Genomic DNA, 14998 nt, shown 5'->3' with positions numbered 1-14998 from the left:
AAGCCCCATCGCGGAGTGGTGGGGGGAAGGTCGCAGAGACGGCCCAGAACGGTTCCCACTCACAGCATCCTCACCAGCAGCTCAGGGTCCTCAGAAACCGGGGGTCCCCACTTCTGACTTCTGGGGCGCTGCCTGCCCAGTTGGACCGGACCAGGAGGAGGAACTGGGGGGGGAGAGGGACGGCCTGGGTTAGTGAGTTTGCCGTCTAGTCAGGTTTGAGGTGACCATCCATCTAGTTTTTTTCTTTACCAATAGAGCCCTGTTCGGGGGATACAATATTCAGTGTTTTTCCCCTGAGGTATTTTAAGGTAGAGTTATTTCCATGTGACATTTTGCTAATTGAGGCTGGTTCCAGTGGGTCAGCTTACTTCAAGGTCTTGAAAAATGAACTCTTAAGTAAAATTTTTTTGGGGGGGGTGGGTCCAGCAAAAAAGGATCTGTATTGCGTATATTGGCAGGGGAAGACTTCCGTTCCTCTCCCCATTCAGAGCAATAGTGGAGTTTTTAAAGAACCCCCTTGTGAAATGCCAGTGTGGTATATTCAGCCAGAGTGTTTTGGTCTCTCTGTGGCGGACAGAATATTCAGGCATCAGTCATGCAGGGCTCTGTGGGGGCGGCGGGGGCGACCCATGCGGCTTTGTCTGGGAAAGAAAGGGAATTGGTGAATGTCTTCCGTGCACAAAGCCCAGCGCTGAGCCCTGAAGAAGGTTCAGAGATGTAGGGAGGTATTACGACTCCATTCTCAGCTTTTCTCTTTTCAGGAAACTGAATGATGAAATCTGTTCCAGCAAGGTCTTTTCACCCATGACTCTTGGTTCTTCTTGGTGCTGATTAAAGATGTGTTCGCCAGTGTGTGTGTGTGTGTGTGTGTGTGTGTGTGTGTGTGTGTGTGTGTGTAGGGGGACAAGGGAGGGAAGGAGAGGAAGAGAGAAAATGAGAGAGAGAGTACATGTTTAGTGGCAGGCAGACTAGTACTATGAATGAGTTTATTGGATCCAAATTCCAGTTTGCTAAAGAGAGTCTTAATGTGACAAATTCAGGGAAGGACCTTCTGTGTGGAACAGCTCGTTCTGAATATGCATGCCCACAAGGCACACTCCACCTCACAGCTCTAGGAAGGATCCAGAAGGGTCTGCCGCTCATATTTCTTTTGAAAATGTGACTCAGAGTTGAAGCTGAAGTTTGAAACTACATGGTATTTTGGGCAAGGCATACTTAGATATTTATCCAAATATTCAGTCTTTCAACCTAACAGTATCAAGAGAACATATTAATTAGTTGATGGTAAATAGGGAAGACAAATCTTAAATCCCTAGCATAAATTTTTAAAAACTAACAAAAAAAAACGTGAAAACTGATTTTCTTTTGGCCCACTTTTCCAATCTTGCCAAAGTATATGTGTGTGTGTATGTGTGTGGGTGTGCTATACATATATATGGGTTTCACATATATAAATTGTAAAAAGTCTTGGAGTGATGACATCCTACTTGAAAAAACAAATGGAAGGGCTTTTTTTTTTTTAAATTTTTAAACAACCATTGCAGGTTCAAGAGACAAAATGCACATCATACTTTTGGGAGCAAAAATGTGGTTGGTATGCTGATTTTAAATAATATTGATTAACTTGATTTTCCCCTATGGGCTCTGGCAAGTGCACACTGTAAGGTTCTGTGTGCTAGCCAGGCCAGGAGGAACGACCCTCAGGACCCTCCAGAGAATATGGTCCTTGCAGACTGTTCCCAGGACCTGTGTGTTCTGCCTGCTCTGCATGCGAGGCACACTTCTAGGCTCATCCAATATTACCATTTGGAGGAGTGGTCCCAACCTCGCACCCATATAGTGAATTTGCCCCTATGGATCTTGGTTGCTATGAGTCAAGATTGGCTTCCTGGGCATTAATGTTCCAGATGGGAACCTTAACAGTTGCCTGCTAAGCGCTGGTGTCAGGAGGAGGAGTTCTTCCTTAGTGCCTCTGGACCTTGCCTTCATGCGTTTAGCTTCTGTCCCAACCTACTAAGATCTCTTGGGATCTCAGTTCTTCTGTCTCGCATCTTCATGCCTTGTCTGTGTCACTGCAGATGTGAAGCATCTGGCAAGGTGTTTCTTGAATCCCCAAGTGGCCAACATGCGGACATCTGAAATGAGGGGACTGCGATTGGGTAAAGTCACCGTCAGCCTGGAGACGGGCTCTTCTTGGCTTGGAAGGACCCAGGTCTCAGCCCTGCTCCTGCTCAGTATTCGTGGTGGTGCAAGGATGCGGATAGAGGGCATGCTGCTCAAATTTGGGCTGATGTATACAGTGACCGGACAGTGATGTGTATACTGGGAGACAGAGTTGGGATCCAAAGTCTTGACAGGCTGGAGTGATGGGCCAGGTCTAGAGGATGGGGATCAGTGCAGTCTGGTTCTCAGCGTGCAGAGACATGGCTTTGTGGTGGCACATGGAGAAAAGACTGGGTGGCCTTCACTGACCGCAAGTCTGTAGAGGTTAGCAGGGTGGTGTTTGGCTGCGTTCACACTCTGGAGGGAGGTGCGTGCTCCACGGGTGTGCTCAGACCAAGCTGGGAGAAGTCTGTAACCTGGCCTGTTGAATTTCAGTGGGGATCACATTGTATTTTTTTCTTAACTGGTCACTGCCTGACCTTCAAGGCACAAGGGGCCCCCTTCTCTACTATAGGGACACCCTCTTCGCCCCTGTTTCTCTCTCCTTCCATTATATCAGCCAAGCCTTTTCTCAGTCCTGGTAGGCATTCTCCATCCTTATGGGGTACAGATCGAGGCCTGGGACACTGAAATCTTGTCCTCAAATTGGCATCATATGGTTATTTCCTCCTGCCAGAGTCAAAGTCTTCAGCTGGAACGGGAGCTGGACATGCAGCTGCATCCCCAGGTCTCAGATTCATGGTCCCTGGAGGGGCCGTTTGGATTCCTCCTGACCCCTTCCCTGGTGACTCGGCAGCTGCGGACAGGGGCTGGGGGGTGGGGGTGGGGGGATGATGCATTTTGGCAGCGTCTCTCTGGGCCCTGGATCTGTGCCCTGGGAAGATTGCACACTTCCTGGCCCAGCTTTCCTACCCCCCTGCCTTCCCTTCCACTCTTGCTACTCCAGGACCTGACCTCTTGGGTCACCTCACCCTGCCAGGAGCCGAGCACGCCACCTCCCTGACACGTAGGGAGTCTGCTCCCATCTGGGTGAGGATGTCGGCGCTTGTTCTCGGAGGCCTGTTACCGGCATGGCGCTTGCTTTCGGAAGCCACCAGTGAACTCAGCCAGTTCTCCCAAAGGAAGGCCCGGTTCTTCTCAGACTGTTTCCCACTGATGGAGGCAGGGGAACGGAACAGAGGTGACTTTGCACTCAGCTGCTGGAAGCTCATGTGCCCCTGGTCAAATCACCTGCCCTCCTGTGTCTTGAAATGAGACAAGCGGAACCCACCTCAAAATGAGATGAAATGAGACCGTTTTCACAAATATCACCTCACAGCTTGATTGCCTTCTTCTCCAGCTTTCTCTCCAGAGGGCCTCTCAAGACTCCTCTGTTGGGCGGTTGGAGGTGTTGCAGGAGAAATGCCTGCTCCAGGAGAGGGGTGGGGATTCGAGTGTCTCTGAAGTTTCTTGCATTCTGTAATCCTGGGACTCAGATGCTTACTGGGCTCAGACTCTGGAATTCACCTTAGAATGTATGTGTTTGTGGAGGGAGGGGCGGGGCGGGGGGGGGGCTGTGGGAGAGGATGCTAGAAGAGCGGTGCTGGCGGCTGGGGCACCTCAGACCTCAACTGGGGAGCAGTGGGCCACTTCTGACCAGTTTGGTGTCTGTGAACTTGCTAGTTTCTGACAGATCCCCGTTGCCTTCTAAGGGAGTGAGCTCCCCATCGCTAAAGGTATTCAAGTAGAGGCTGTAGGGCATCTGGCAGGAATTTTGAGGTAGACAGACCGGATTAGGTGACTGAGGGGCTTTTCAAGTGCTGGGCTTTCATAATCGTGGGATGCCACAGCACGCACTTTCAAATTTCAGACAGCCATGGTGGTGCACTGTGACCTTGGTGCACCCTTGCCGCTATCGAGGGAAAGGACTTGGATTGCAAGCGGGGCTTTAGAATCAACTCTTGAGTGATCAGAAATTTACTCAGGAGTAAAGATTTTGACAAAAAGAGCTAAGTATAAAGTCTTCATTGTTTAACGGTAGAGAACCTGCTGTTGCCCAGGGACTAGTGACCTAGAACCGCACAGGTGGGGTGGCTGCGGAAGCACCCTGTCCTGCCCAGGTCAGGTAGTGCAGCCCACCAGTCTTCCTTCCTTATTGCCCACACGCCTGCGGTGCGGGACGGGCAGACGTGATAGAGACGCTGTTCTCAGCCTTAGGGAACTTCCTCCGAAATGCAACACCTCAGTGGGCCTGGGAGGAGAGGCAGAAGCCTGCGACAGGAATCAGACATAGGGCAAACGTGCCTCATTTTACCCCATCCGAATTTAAGCAGAGAAGAGCAAGCTCACTGGAGCTAATTAAATGTAGATGTTTTTAATGGTGTGGAAACAGAGTCATGAATCCTCTGATCCCAGAGAAGTGTTCAGTGGTGTGACAAAAGGAACCTTCAGAAGAGTCCACACGCAGCAGGCTTAGGACCGTCCCACCCTGCTGCAGAAGGCAGCGGTTTGGGAGAAAATGCGGGCGGCCCGCTCTTCTGGCTGTAGGGCCGTTGCCGAGGGGCCCAGGAGAGAGCCAGCTGGGAGGTAAGAAAGCTTAATTGGGAAGTGGGGTGCTGGACACAGGTGGATGATCTTGGGACCCTGGAGAGGGGTGTCTAGGAATAGGCACAAGGAAGATGGAGGGTCAAAGTCAGGGGTCTGCCGGTGGGTGTGGTGTGGTGTAGACACACACGGACCAAGGGCCATCATCTTTATGAAAGCCAGGCTCTCCGCGGGCAGTTTGGACCCCATTCCTCTGTCTTCTCAAGGGCTCGACTCCTGCGATTATCTCTCTCGTCTCCTCCATGGTCTCTCTTACCGCTAGATGATTACCATAACCAAGCACACATGCTCCCATTTCTCCAATCTTTAAAAATTCTGCCCATACTTCCATATTCCCTCTCACCATTGCCTTGTTCAAAGTGTCCTCTACTGGTCTCTTCGTCTTCCCCCATCTGGTCCCCAAACCCATTACCGTGCTCCCTGCCACTCCATTGTACCTATCTTGTCGATGTCAGCGATGACCTCCTTGTTGCCACACCCAGTGGACCCTTCTCCGGCCTCCTTTTATTCAATATCTCGGGGACATTGAAGGTAGTTGGCCCCCTCTCTTTGATGCTGAATCCTTCCATGACCCAGTATTTCTCTTTTTTCGTTTATTCTTCTCTAAGTGATTACCAGTTTTAACCTCTTGGGCTTGCTCCTTCTCTCCTTACCTTCAGACATTAGCATTATCGAGGGCCCCAGACAAAGCCCTGTAGTTTGTCACACTCTTTCTCTAGGGAGGGTTCTTTCAGGTAGGATGACTGTGAACATGTGAGTGTATGTATGTATGAAAATGTCAACGATGATTTCCAAAATCTCTGTCTTCAGCCTTAGACTGCCCTTCTGAGCTCCAGACTTGCATATTAAACGGATGGCCGCCTCAAGCTCTCTGCATGGATGTCTCCTAGGCATCTCAGACTTCACATGCCTCAAACAGAATTATTGCCTCCCTGCCCTCTCTTCCTGCCAGGGCTGCCCATCCATGGCATTCCTTTATAGCCTGTTGCTCATGCCTAAACCCCAGAAATTGTCCTTGATTCATCCCTTCTCACCCATCAGCAAGTCTTGTAGGTTCTGCTTCTCGTCCGTTCAGTTCTCCCCTTCTCCACCATCATCCTTGTCCAAGGAATTGTCCCTTCTCTCCTGGATTAGTGCAATAGCCTTCCAGCTGGTCTTTATGGTTCCATTCCTGCCCCCTTCTGACCCATTCTCCATGAAGCAGTCAAGGTTTGAGATATACCTGGTGGTTCTCTAACCCCTTGCCTGGGCCCACAGTGCTCTGCATGTCCTACCCCTCCCATTCTCCTCTCTCTGCTCTCTTCCTTGTCCACCTGGATTAGCCTCACTGACCCCTCCTGTCTGCAGACTCAACTTACCCCATATCACCCTATTGATTTCCTTTATATGACTTAGAACTTTAATTCTCTTGTTTACGAATTTATTTACTTATTCTGGGTCTCCATTAGAATGAAGCCTCCATAAATTTGAGGACCTCACCTTTCTTGTTCCTCATCGTACCCATGGCTCTTAGAATGGTTCCAGGCATATAGTAGGTGCTCAGTAAATACATGTGGCATGTGTGGTCAGCTAAATATAAAGCACTGTATTCAGGGAGCTGTCTTCAGGTGACGACCCTAGGCTGCTCCCAGCCCCCACTCTTTTGTAACTGGATCTGTGTCTTTGCATATGGTCGCTCATGGGCTCCAGGCCTGGCTTCTGCTCTGTGGTGTCTGGCAAGTCTCCTTAGGCATTTAAAATTGCGATTTTATGAATTCTAAAAGCAACAGAAGCAAATCACAACTACAGCAATGAAATGTTATGGACCGTTTGCTAGGCATGTTGGTGATCAGTTTATAGGAACTGTCTTGAGATGAAACCCATTGTTGTCTTGCGGTCATGTAGGATTTTCCTGAGGTTTCCCTAGATGTGTTTGTCTTTGGTGAGAATAACTGGACTTTGATACATACTCAAACTGCCTAGGAAATATACACAGAAGTAAGAAATCTTATCATTAAGTTCACCTCATACTTTCACATGGACATTTTCATTCCTGTCTTACTTTTTTTTTTTTTTTTAAGCCTGTTAAAATTTACACATTGGAACAGCAGGTCAGAAAGCGGAAGGTGATCAGCTGTAGCTACAGTCAAGCCAGAGAGTCTGTGATTTTTTCCCCCCTATGCAAATAACCACCAAGGAGTGAAAACATGAACACTGGGGAGATTTTTTGCTTTTTCTAGGGTTTCATGTTGAGATCCATAAAGCGGCACTAAAACATGTGAGAGCCAGTTGTCTCTGTGGGGTCTGTGGTATTAGCTCCTCTCCCTTTTCCTTCCCAGGCAACTTATGGCAATAGCCTTCAGCAACCATCAGAGCGCCGGCTGGCCAGGTGTGATGGACGCACTCTGCACCTTTGACGGGGCCTGGCCAGACTTCCCTGCCAGACTCTTGACCCCCTGGCACTGCGGCAAGCTGCAGGGGACCCCCCCTCTCCGTAACTTATGGAGCAAAGCCGCCCCCACAGAAGGCGGCATACTAGAGAAAACCTGCCCAAACACAGTGAGGTGACAGGCCTGTGTCAAGGCAGGCCTCGCTGCTCACCACACTGAACTCTTGCGCGTGATTGTCCTGTTTTCTTCACTTCAGATCAGAGGAATCCAGACTCTAGCAAGCCGCTCTGAAGGAAGGCAAGGGAGATGGGGGGCTGCATGGCTCTGGGAAGACTCCTGTTGCTCACTGGGCTGAAAACCTTGTGTGAATGAAATTTCATAAGAAACTTCTGAAGTTTTTGGAACAGTCTAGTGCCAACCAAAACATAGAGTTATCTGTTCTCTGTGCCTTCCCAAAGCTATCACCTACTGATTGCTCTTTTTAAAGTGCAGCATTCACATGGATCTTTTGCTTTAACCAAAGTTCCTGCTGCAGTTTGAGAATGTGACCATTGGAGGAGCAGAGGTATTTGAGGGGTACTTTTATTCCCCACTCTTTCTGTTTGCACAGAGTGTTTTCCTCAGCGTAGCACCTGTGGCCTCTTTCTTGGATTCTTACTCCTTCCCAAGCAGGCGGAGTGAGGTATCCTGTTGGAGGCAGAATTGTTGATCTGTGTTCCCGGACTAGGGGGGGCTGTACACGGGGTGGGGGCTCCATCTCCTTTATCTCTTTCCTCCTTGTCAACCAGTCAAAGCGGGGATCATGATAAGCACTCGGCACACTCCACCTTTTCTTGGATGGGCTGGAGGTGATGGCAAGTGATGGCGGCAAGTCCCCTGGGCCATTGGACCCGCCCGTAGTCTCCAAGAAATGATGTCCTCCTTCCTGACTCCCCTTAACCCTGACAACGGGGCTTACATCTAATGATTCAGATGCTAGCTTATGGGCTTCCCTTGAACCCAATGGAGTCTTCCTGTAAAAGCCATGTTTATTTCATCTTGGATTTTTATATAAACATCCAGAGCATTATGAGAAAAAAAAAGTCTCAAAGGAAATATGCCGAAACAATTAGAAGTGGTGATTATAGGTTGGAGGGATTTATGGGGTGATTTATATCTTCTTTTGTGTTCATCGGTATCTTCAAAGTTTTCTACGGCGAACATGCGTTTCTTTTGAAGTGCGGAAAAAATTTTGTATCTCACTCTTTCACCAAACAAAAACAGGAAGGAAGGAAAGAAGGAGGGAAGGATGGGAAAGGAAGAGAGTCCTAGAAACAGTGGATTTGCAACAACAGGCCTTAAGTTAACTGTACTGTAGCTGAATCGCTGGAAGGTTGTGGGCAGTGGGGAGGGGGCAGGTGTCAGGCAATCAATAATGTGTGCGCCAGTTTGAGGTGGACCAGTGGGGTGTCCTAGCCCAACAGCGCCTCACAGAGACTCCTGGTGTGTCTCACCTTGGCCTTTACTAAGCAAGGTCACTTCCCTGGTGAGGACAGCCGTTAGCGGGTGGGTGCTCTGGGAATCACCCTGCTTCAGGGACTACCTGTCAGGGGGTCCTCACGGGGCCTTATTTGTAACCAGGTGACCTTACCTTTCAGGCCACAGCAGAGAAGTCCCCCGGAGCCTACTTCCTTCCTGAGTTTGCACTCTCCCCCCAGGGAAGTTTTCTCGAAGACACAACAGGGGAGCAGTTCCTCACATACCGCTATGATGACCAGGTAAGAACCTCCTGAAAGAGCCTCCCTTTGGCTTTGCCGTCCACCAGTGGGCCGGAAACGGTTTCTCAAAAACAGCTTCAAAATAATCATGTTTTCTTCCCCTTGGCACAACTAGTTCAATAAGCCATTGACTCTCTGGAAGGATCCCAAGACCTCTGGGCTGCCCACGCTTGCACAGACCATTTCCTACACAGTGTGTGGTTATTGCTCGGGTCGGGGTGTCGGCTTGAGTCACTTTTTCTTATTTTTATCGGAAATCTGTGGTAGATTCGTTCATTTTAGTGATCACCAAATTTATTTATTTATTATCTGAAATTATCCAAGAGTACTGTTTTCTGATTAAGCCTCCCTCTCTTTGCCCTCCTGGCCTTTACTCCCTTTCTTTCACCAGTGCCAACATTGATCTTTTTGCCCATTTTGCGGAAAGGAACAGGGCAGGCGTGCCTCCTCGCGCACTCATGCACGTGTGTGTGTGTGTGTTTCAGTTCCTTCATGGCAGCTCGCTGAGAACAAGGCTGTGCTTGGCTGAGGCATGGAAGCTGGGTACTCAGGACTGACTCCCTTCCACTCCCAGCTCACGTTGACGCCTTAACAGCGTGAAGGGTCGTACGTGTCTCTGAAATCACTCACCACTCATTGGAAGCAGAGCATGTCCACTCTGCCAAATGCAGAGGTTTCTAGCTAGTGGGGCTGGAGTTCAGGGGGTGTTCGGGTGGGACTGAAGGTGATGGAGGCCTTGGGTGGACCTGGCAGAGCCTGGCACCTGCAGGGTCAGGTGCAGATGTGGAACGGGGCGAGAATGTCTTCTCGGGACACACGATGGGGCAGAGCAAGATGGGCCAGTGACCGAGGTGTCCTCTTCTGTGTGGTCAAGGCCACATAGCAAGTTCGGGCCTGATTGCAGCATGCTAGTTAGGGAGTGGGTGGTGCTTCTCGGCAGCAGCTGCTCTGGGACGGTTGCCGTCGCAGCGTGCACAGATGTGGGATGTGACAATGGGGAGCAGGCCGGGCAGGCAGAGTGCTGAACACGAGGCGGGAGAGTGACCAGGCTCGTGAGGGAGGGCGAGTCAGGTGCCGAGGGTGGCAGGAGTGGCGGTCTGACCCCAGCACCCTGCATCCCAGCTCGGGGGGAGGCCCCATTCATTTCCATCTGCCAGGCTGCTGCTGAATGGCCTGCACTTGGGACGTTTGGCTCTGCACCTGGGGTTGGGGTGAGGGGCAGGCTGTGAACCCCGGGTCCCAGCTGTGGGCAGGGAGCTACCCAGGTGCTCAGGAACAGTGGTAAAAGGAGACCAATTGTTTAACAAAAAATCTCAACATGCAATCGATTTTCCACGTGTCTTGTAAAGTGCGTATGTGAGTCATTGCTGTGGGGGGCAGGGGCCAGCAGGGGATCATCCCACGTTCACGTAGGGGAGCCCAGTTAACACTTCCGATGGGCGTTGGGGACTGGCTGCTAATGGGGTCTAAGCTATCATTAAGTTGCTTTTTACCCTTCTCCCCGGTGGATTTTTATAGGGCCTGTAATTTATGGTGGCTTTTAATCGAGAAATCAATGATCCAACAGGTTTTTGTGTGAGAACTTCAGGGAGCTAATTGAGAAGGCAGTAGAGGATAAAAGAGGGTGTCTGGAAAATCATGAGCCAGGTACTGTTTAATTAAAGAGTGATTAATGCCTTCTCCAGGTTCTACGGATACGTTGTATTTATGTTTAATATAATAACAATATGCAGGCTGGAAAAAGAGGAAAATAAGCCCCCTTAGCCTTTTCAAAAGGCCTAAAGCAGATCTTAAAAGTGTGTGGCACGCTGTGGAAATCTTGTCCTAAGACACGGTGTTCCAGAAAGCCCCAGCGAACAGCATGTGAAAACATTGTGTGTTGCCCCCACTGTGCGTTTCTCTCAAGGGGAAGGAATCAGGTCAGACTATAGGAAGTCAGTAATAGCACCTGCTTTCTACTGGCAGAAGCAAAGAAAACAGGCTACACAGGCTTTTGTACCCAACTAGGTGTATCTCCTGAACGAACTCTAGAACGTGCTCCACTAGAGAGAATCCGGCACCCCAGTCCTCGGTCCTCTTTTCTCTTAATGCTGAGCGTGCAGACCACGTGGTACTGGCAGGAGCCTCTCAGGCAGAGGGAAACCCAGCTTGAAAAATCCCCGGGTCCTGCAGCACACAACGAAATGTGAAGATCAGTTAAGAACAGAGGCTCTGGGGACGCCTGGGTGGCTCCAGTTGTTAAGCGTCTGCCTTCGGCTCAGGTCATGGTCCCAGGGTCCTGGGATGGAGCCCCGCATCAGGCTCCCTGCTCAGTGGGGAGCCTGCTTCCTGCCCTTCGTCTCCCCCTGCTCGTGTTCTCTCTCTCTCTCTGTCTCCCAAGCTCTGGAGTCAGACTGCGTTGGTTTTGAATCGCTGTTCTGATGCTTGACTTCCTGGGTGACGCTGGGCACGCTGCTTCACCTTACTTCCTGAAGCGACTTCATGCTTCCGGTGTGAGGTGGAGACCTGGATGGTGTCCACCCGGAAATGCTTTAGGGATTAAAGGAGGTCATTCGTGTAGTCTCTCTGCCTAGGGCCTGCTGCACGTAAGCATGTGATCTAGCTGTTGTTATGACTCATACGATTTACAAAGACCCCATTCAGAGAATCTCAGATATCCTTGTGCTGAAGGAAAGGAAGAAGCGTGTTCTCCACTGACATCGGGGACCTCACACAATAATTTTTTATGGAGCGTTAGCATGTGTATAGTAAAGTACACACATATCTGAACTTTTAAATACCTTTTTATGTTTGGAATCACCCGACTACAGAAACCCAGATCAAGAAACTGAGCATGTCCAACTCCTGGGAAGCTCCTTGTGTCCCCACTGAAGAAGTATCACCCCTTCTGACTTGTGTCACTATCCTAGTTGTGCTTTATATTTTTGATTTTACATAAATGGGGTCGCACCGCGCATACCTATAGGTGTCTGGCCTCTCTCAGACAGCGTTATGTCTGAGAGATTGGACAAGGCAGCGGGCTGGGTGGGATGTGGCATTGTTCCCCACATGGAAGTTCCCAGAGTGTCCCTAAAAGTTTTTCAGTGCTGTCCCTCTGCAGTCCACATCCGGAGAGCAGTGGGGACAGTTGTCTGGTGTTGCCCTGTCACGTCCAGCGGCTGCTGGAATCCACAGATCCCAGCCTGGCCAGAAACAGGGCCAGGTCTGTGGGAGTGGCCGCCCGGGGCCAGGTACCTACCTGAGGCCTTTGCAGATTTGCGCAGCCACCTGAAGCCAGAGAGACAGAGAGAGTGTGCTGTTGAGGGGGCCGTCTGGTTCCTGAAGTTATAGGCTCGGGACTGGCCGCCAACGATTCTCCTGCCTGCAAAATCGGAAGCCAACAGGTGCAGGAGAGATACTTGCTGTCTTCAACAGAGCTCGTAGGACTTTCTAGAGTATTTTATCCTGGCCTACTTTCGCGAAGACCTTTCAGGTCACTCTTCCAATGTCTCCTAGGTTAGGTGTCTGGAAAACTAATAACCCCAAGGCCAGGAAAGCACAGTTGTGATGTAGGCGGTTTAACGAGTCACATAAAAGGTGCAGGGGCCGAAGCAGCTGCTGCTGCCGACGGTAGGGCTGAAGCTGGCGGGGTTAACAGCACGGCTCAGTGCAAACAGGACCTGTCAGACAGCCTTCGTCTTGCTTCTGCTACTAATTAGCTTGTAATTTAACAAAGGTTTTCAACATCTTTGGACCTCAGATTCTCCATTTGTTTTGAAAAGCAAAGTGACCGGGTTTCATGATCTGAAAGCCTCCCACTCTGAAACAGTCTGGTGTTTTTTTTTTTTTTTTTTGAAACTACAGATGGAATAGCCTACATTGCAGAGTGTTAATTGGATCATTCTGATGATCGAGGCGGTCTTGCCAGCCATGCAGTAAACCGTTACTTAGAGAATCATAGAATTTTACAGCTGGTATAGACCTTGGCCCAAACGCCTCATTTTATGAGTCAAAAAAAACCAAAACAAAACCAGAGACTCTGCATGTGCAAGTGACCAACTCAAGGACACCCAGACAGTTGTTTGAAACAACGAAGACTATGGCACTCTGACCTCAGGCACCTAGCTCCTTCTCTCAAGAGAATCACCCAGAAGATTATCTCCTTTCCTAAAAATCCTGCTTCCACCATTGGCGTCAACAGAGTCTTGGAGACCTTGGTAGACCCAAGGGAAGGATTTCCTATTCTCTGTCGCACTAGGAATGATGTTTTTTTCAAAGTCTGGGTGGAACATGGCAGCTCAAGTTAAAATGGTGCTGACTTCCCGTTTAGCGAACGTGTCCCCACAGGGGCAGCATCCTGACATTTGGTTGCTTCAGACGTACAAGGTAGTAGACACGTGTTAGTTTGGGACAACGAGAGAAGGGCTTGTGGTCCAAAGACCTGATAGCCAGCCAGCCTCTGGGGTAAATTGCTTTGTCCTTTCTCATGGTGGGTTTTGGAGTGGATCCCGCAGAGGACCTGTTCATAGCAAACAGCTGAATGTCGGCCAGTTCTAGGAAGCAGAGTCTTGAATTCTGCAGTTTGTTCTTGCTCCGTAGCCTATGGGGGCAGGCAGTCAACTCTCGGCCTGTGTCTTTTTCTGGGAAAGAAGGTGGTGAGTCTTTCCATCCCCACCTCTAGTTCACTGAAGCTTTCAACTTGGGGCCTCAGAAGTTTATTATGGGGACTGATGTAAAAGTCTGTTCTAGGCTTAGCCTTCCTTGATTAGAAGTCATTTCTTTCTTTCTTTTTTTTTTTTAAGTTAGCAAAACTCAGGGTGTCTGGGTGGCTCAGTCGGTTAAGCGTCTGCCTTTGGCTCAGGTCATGATCCCAGGGTCCTGGGATCGAGTCCCGCTTCGGGCTCCCTGCTCAGTGGGGAGCCTGCTTCTCCCTCTCCCTCTGCACCCCCACCCCCAGCTCGTGCTCTCTCTCTCAAATAAATAAAATCTTTAAAAAAAATGTTAGTGAAACTCCTTGTTTTGCACAAATAGTCTTTTATTTTTGTGTTCTATTTTTTTGGTGTTTGTTAGGTGCAGGGAAATGTGGAAGGTGCGTCTTCCCAGACCACGTGGATTTGCTGGAATACGCTTCCTCTTATGGGCAGCCATAGTGGGATAGAAGGAGGTTAAGCACACTTAGAAATTAGCGCCCGTGTTCATTGTTGTGTACATGGTGGTATAAAGTCTACCTTAGCAGCTTTAGACTTACAGAACACCGAAAGGCAGAACCAAACTTTAATCACTTGGACTTAGGCATGTGGGACAAGGCTGCGTGTTCGGTTAGTGGTGGGTTCTGACTTTCCTAAAATTAACCGAGGGTAAATTCTGATGTCAGCTTGCAGCCAGTTAGAGAACACCTTGATTTCATGTTGCAGAGGTTCTCATACACCTGTTGGTACCCATCATCCCTTCTCCCCGTCACCTTCTATCTCCCTTGGACTCCAGAGAAGGAGCCCCTGCCTTATCTGGCATGCGTTTTGTCTCTTACTGCCCACGTTTAAGTGGATTCAAGGTTTTTTTCCAAGTTAGAAACTCTGTTACCTGCACTCGGGTCTACTGTTGCTTTCAGTGCCCACTTGATGTTCAAATTCTTATCGTCTCCTGCTACTTTCTCCTACTCAGTTTAGCTTTTATTAAAATCTGACTTCTTCCAGTACCTACCTCCCCCTGCCCCAGCCTCACCTCAGACAGGCGTCCTTTTTAAGAATTGCAGTTACTGTCCCTGAAGTCAAATCCAGACTCCTACGTGATTCATTCCATGTTTATAAAATCCTGTCTTTGTAAAATCCCAAGGCATTACGACGCTCTGGTTGGAGTCACAGTTGACTCTTCTCTTGCCTTCCCTGGGCCACTGACTGCCTATCTGTGTGCTTTCTCCTTTCCAAATGCCTCTCCAATTTGTTTTTTTCTCTACTCTTTCCATTGCCAGGGAGGCAGAGGACTGGGTCTGTGGCCCTGACAGGCATCTGGAATTGTAGCAAGTCAGAGTTGGAAGGATGTTCAGGGATTCTGTTTTTTCAGGTGAGGAATCTGAGCCCCAGAGAGGAACAGGGTCTTACCCAAGATCACACAGCCAGGCGGTACCAAAGCCAAGTGTCTGTTCTTTGC

The 14998-nt window shown here is 49.5% G+C and overlaps 1 protein-coding gene across 2 annotated transcripts in view; it reads left to right on the top strand.

Annotated features, from left to right (window-relative positions):
- ADAMTSL3 (ADAMTS like 3) overlaps positions 1–14998 on the top strand; it is a 355931-nt gene that overhangs the window by 49680 nt on the left and 291253 nt on the right. For both annotated transcript variants that reach the window (XM_088025151.1, XM_088025150.1), the window contains exon 2: positions 8753–8872. In XM_088025151.1, the coding sequence (XP_087881277.1) occupies positions 8753–8872 (120 nt within the window). The remainder of the gene's footprint in view (positions 1–8752; positions 8873–14998) is intronic.

The sequence above is a fragment of the Eumetopias jubatus genome, unplaced genomic scaffold (genome assembly GCF_037043125.1).
Source record: "Eumetopias jubatus isolate StellerSeaLion01/CBP00866 unplaced genomic scaffold, mEumJub1_p1.0 scaffold_7, whole genome shotgun sequence".
Classification (NCBI taxonomy): domain Eukaryota; kingdom Metazoa; phylum Chordata; class Mammalia; order Carnivora; family Otariidae; genus Eumetopias; species Eumetopias jubatus.
This window is presented reverse-complemented; position numbering and strand designations above follow the sequence as displayed.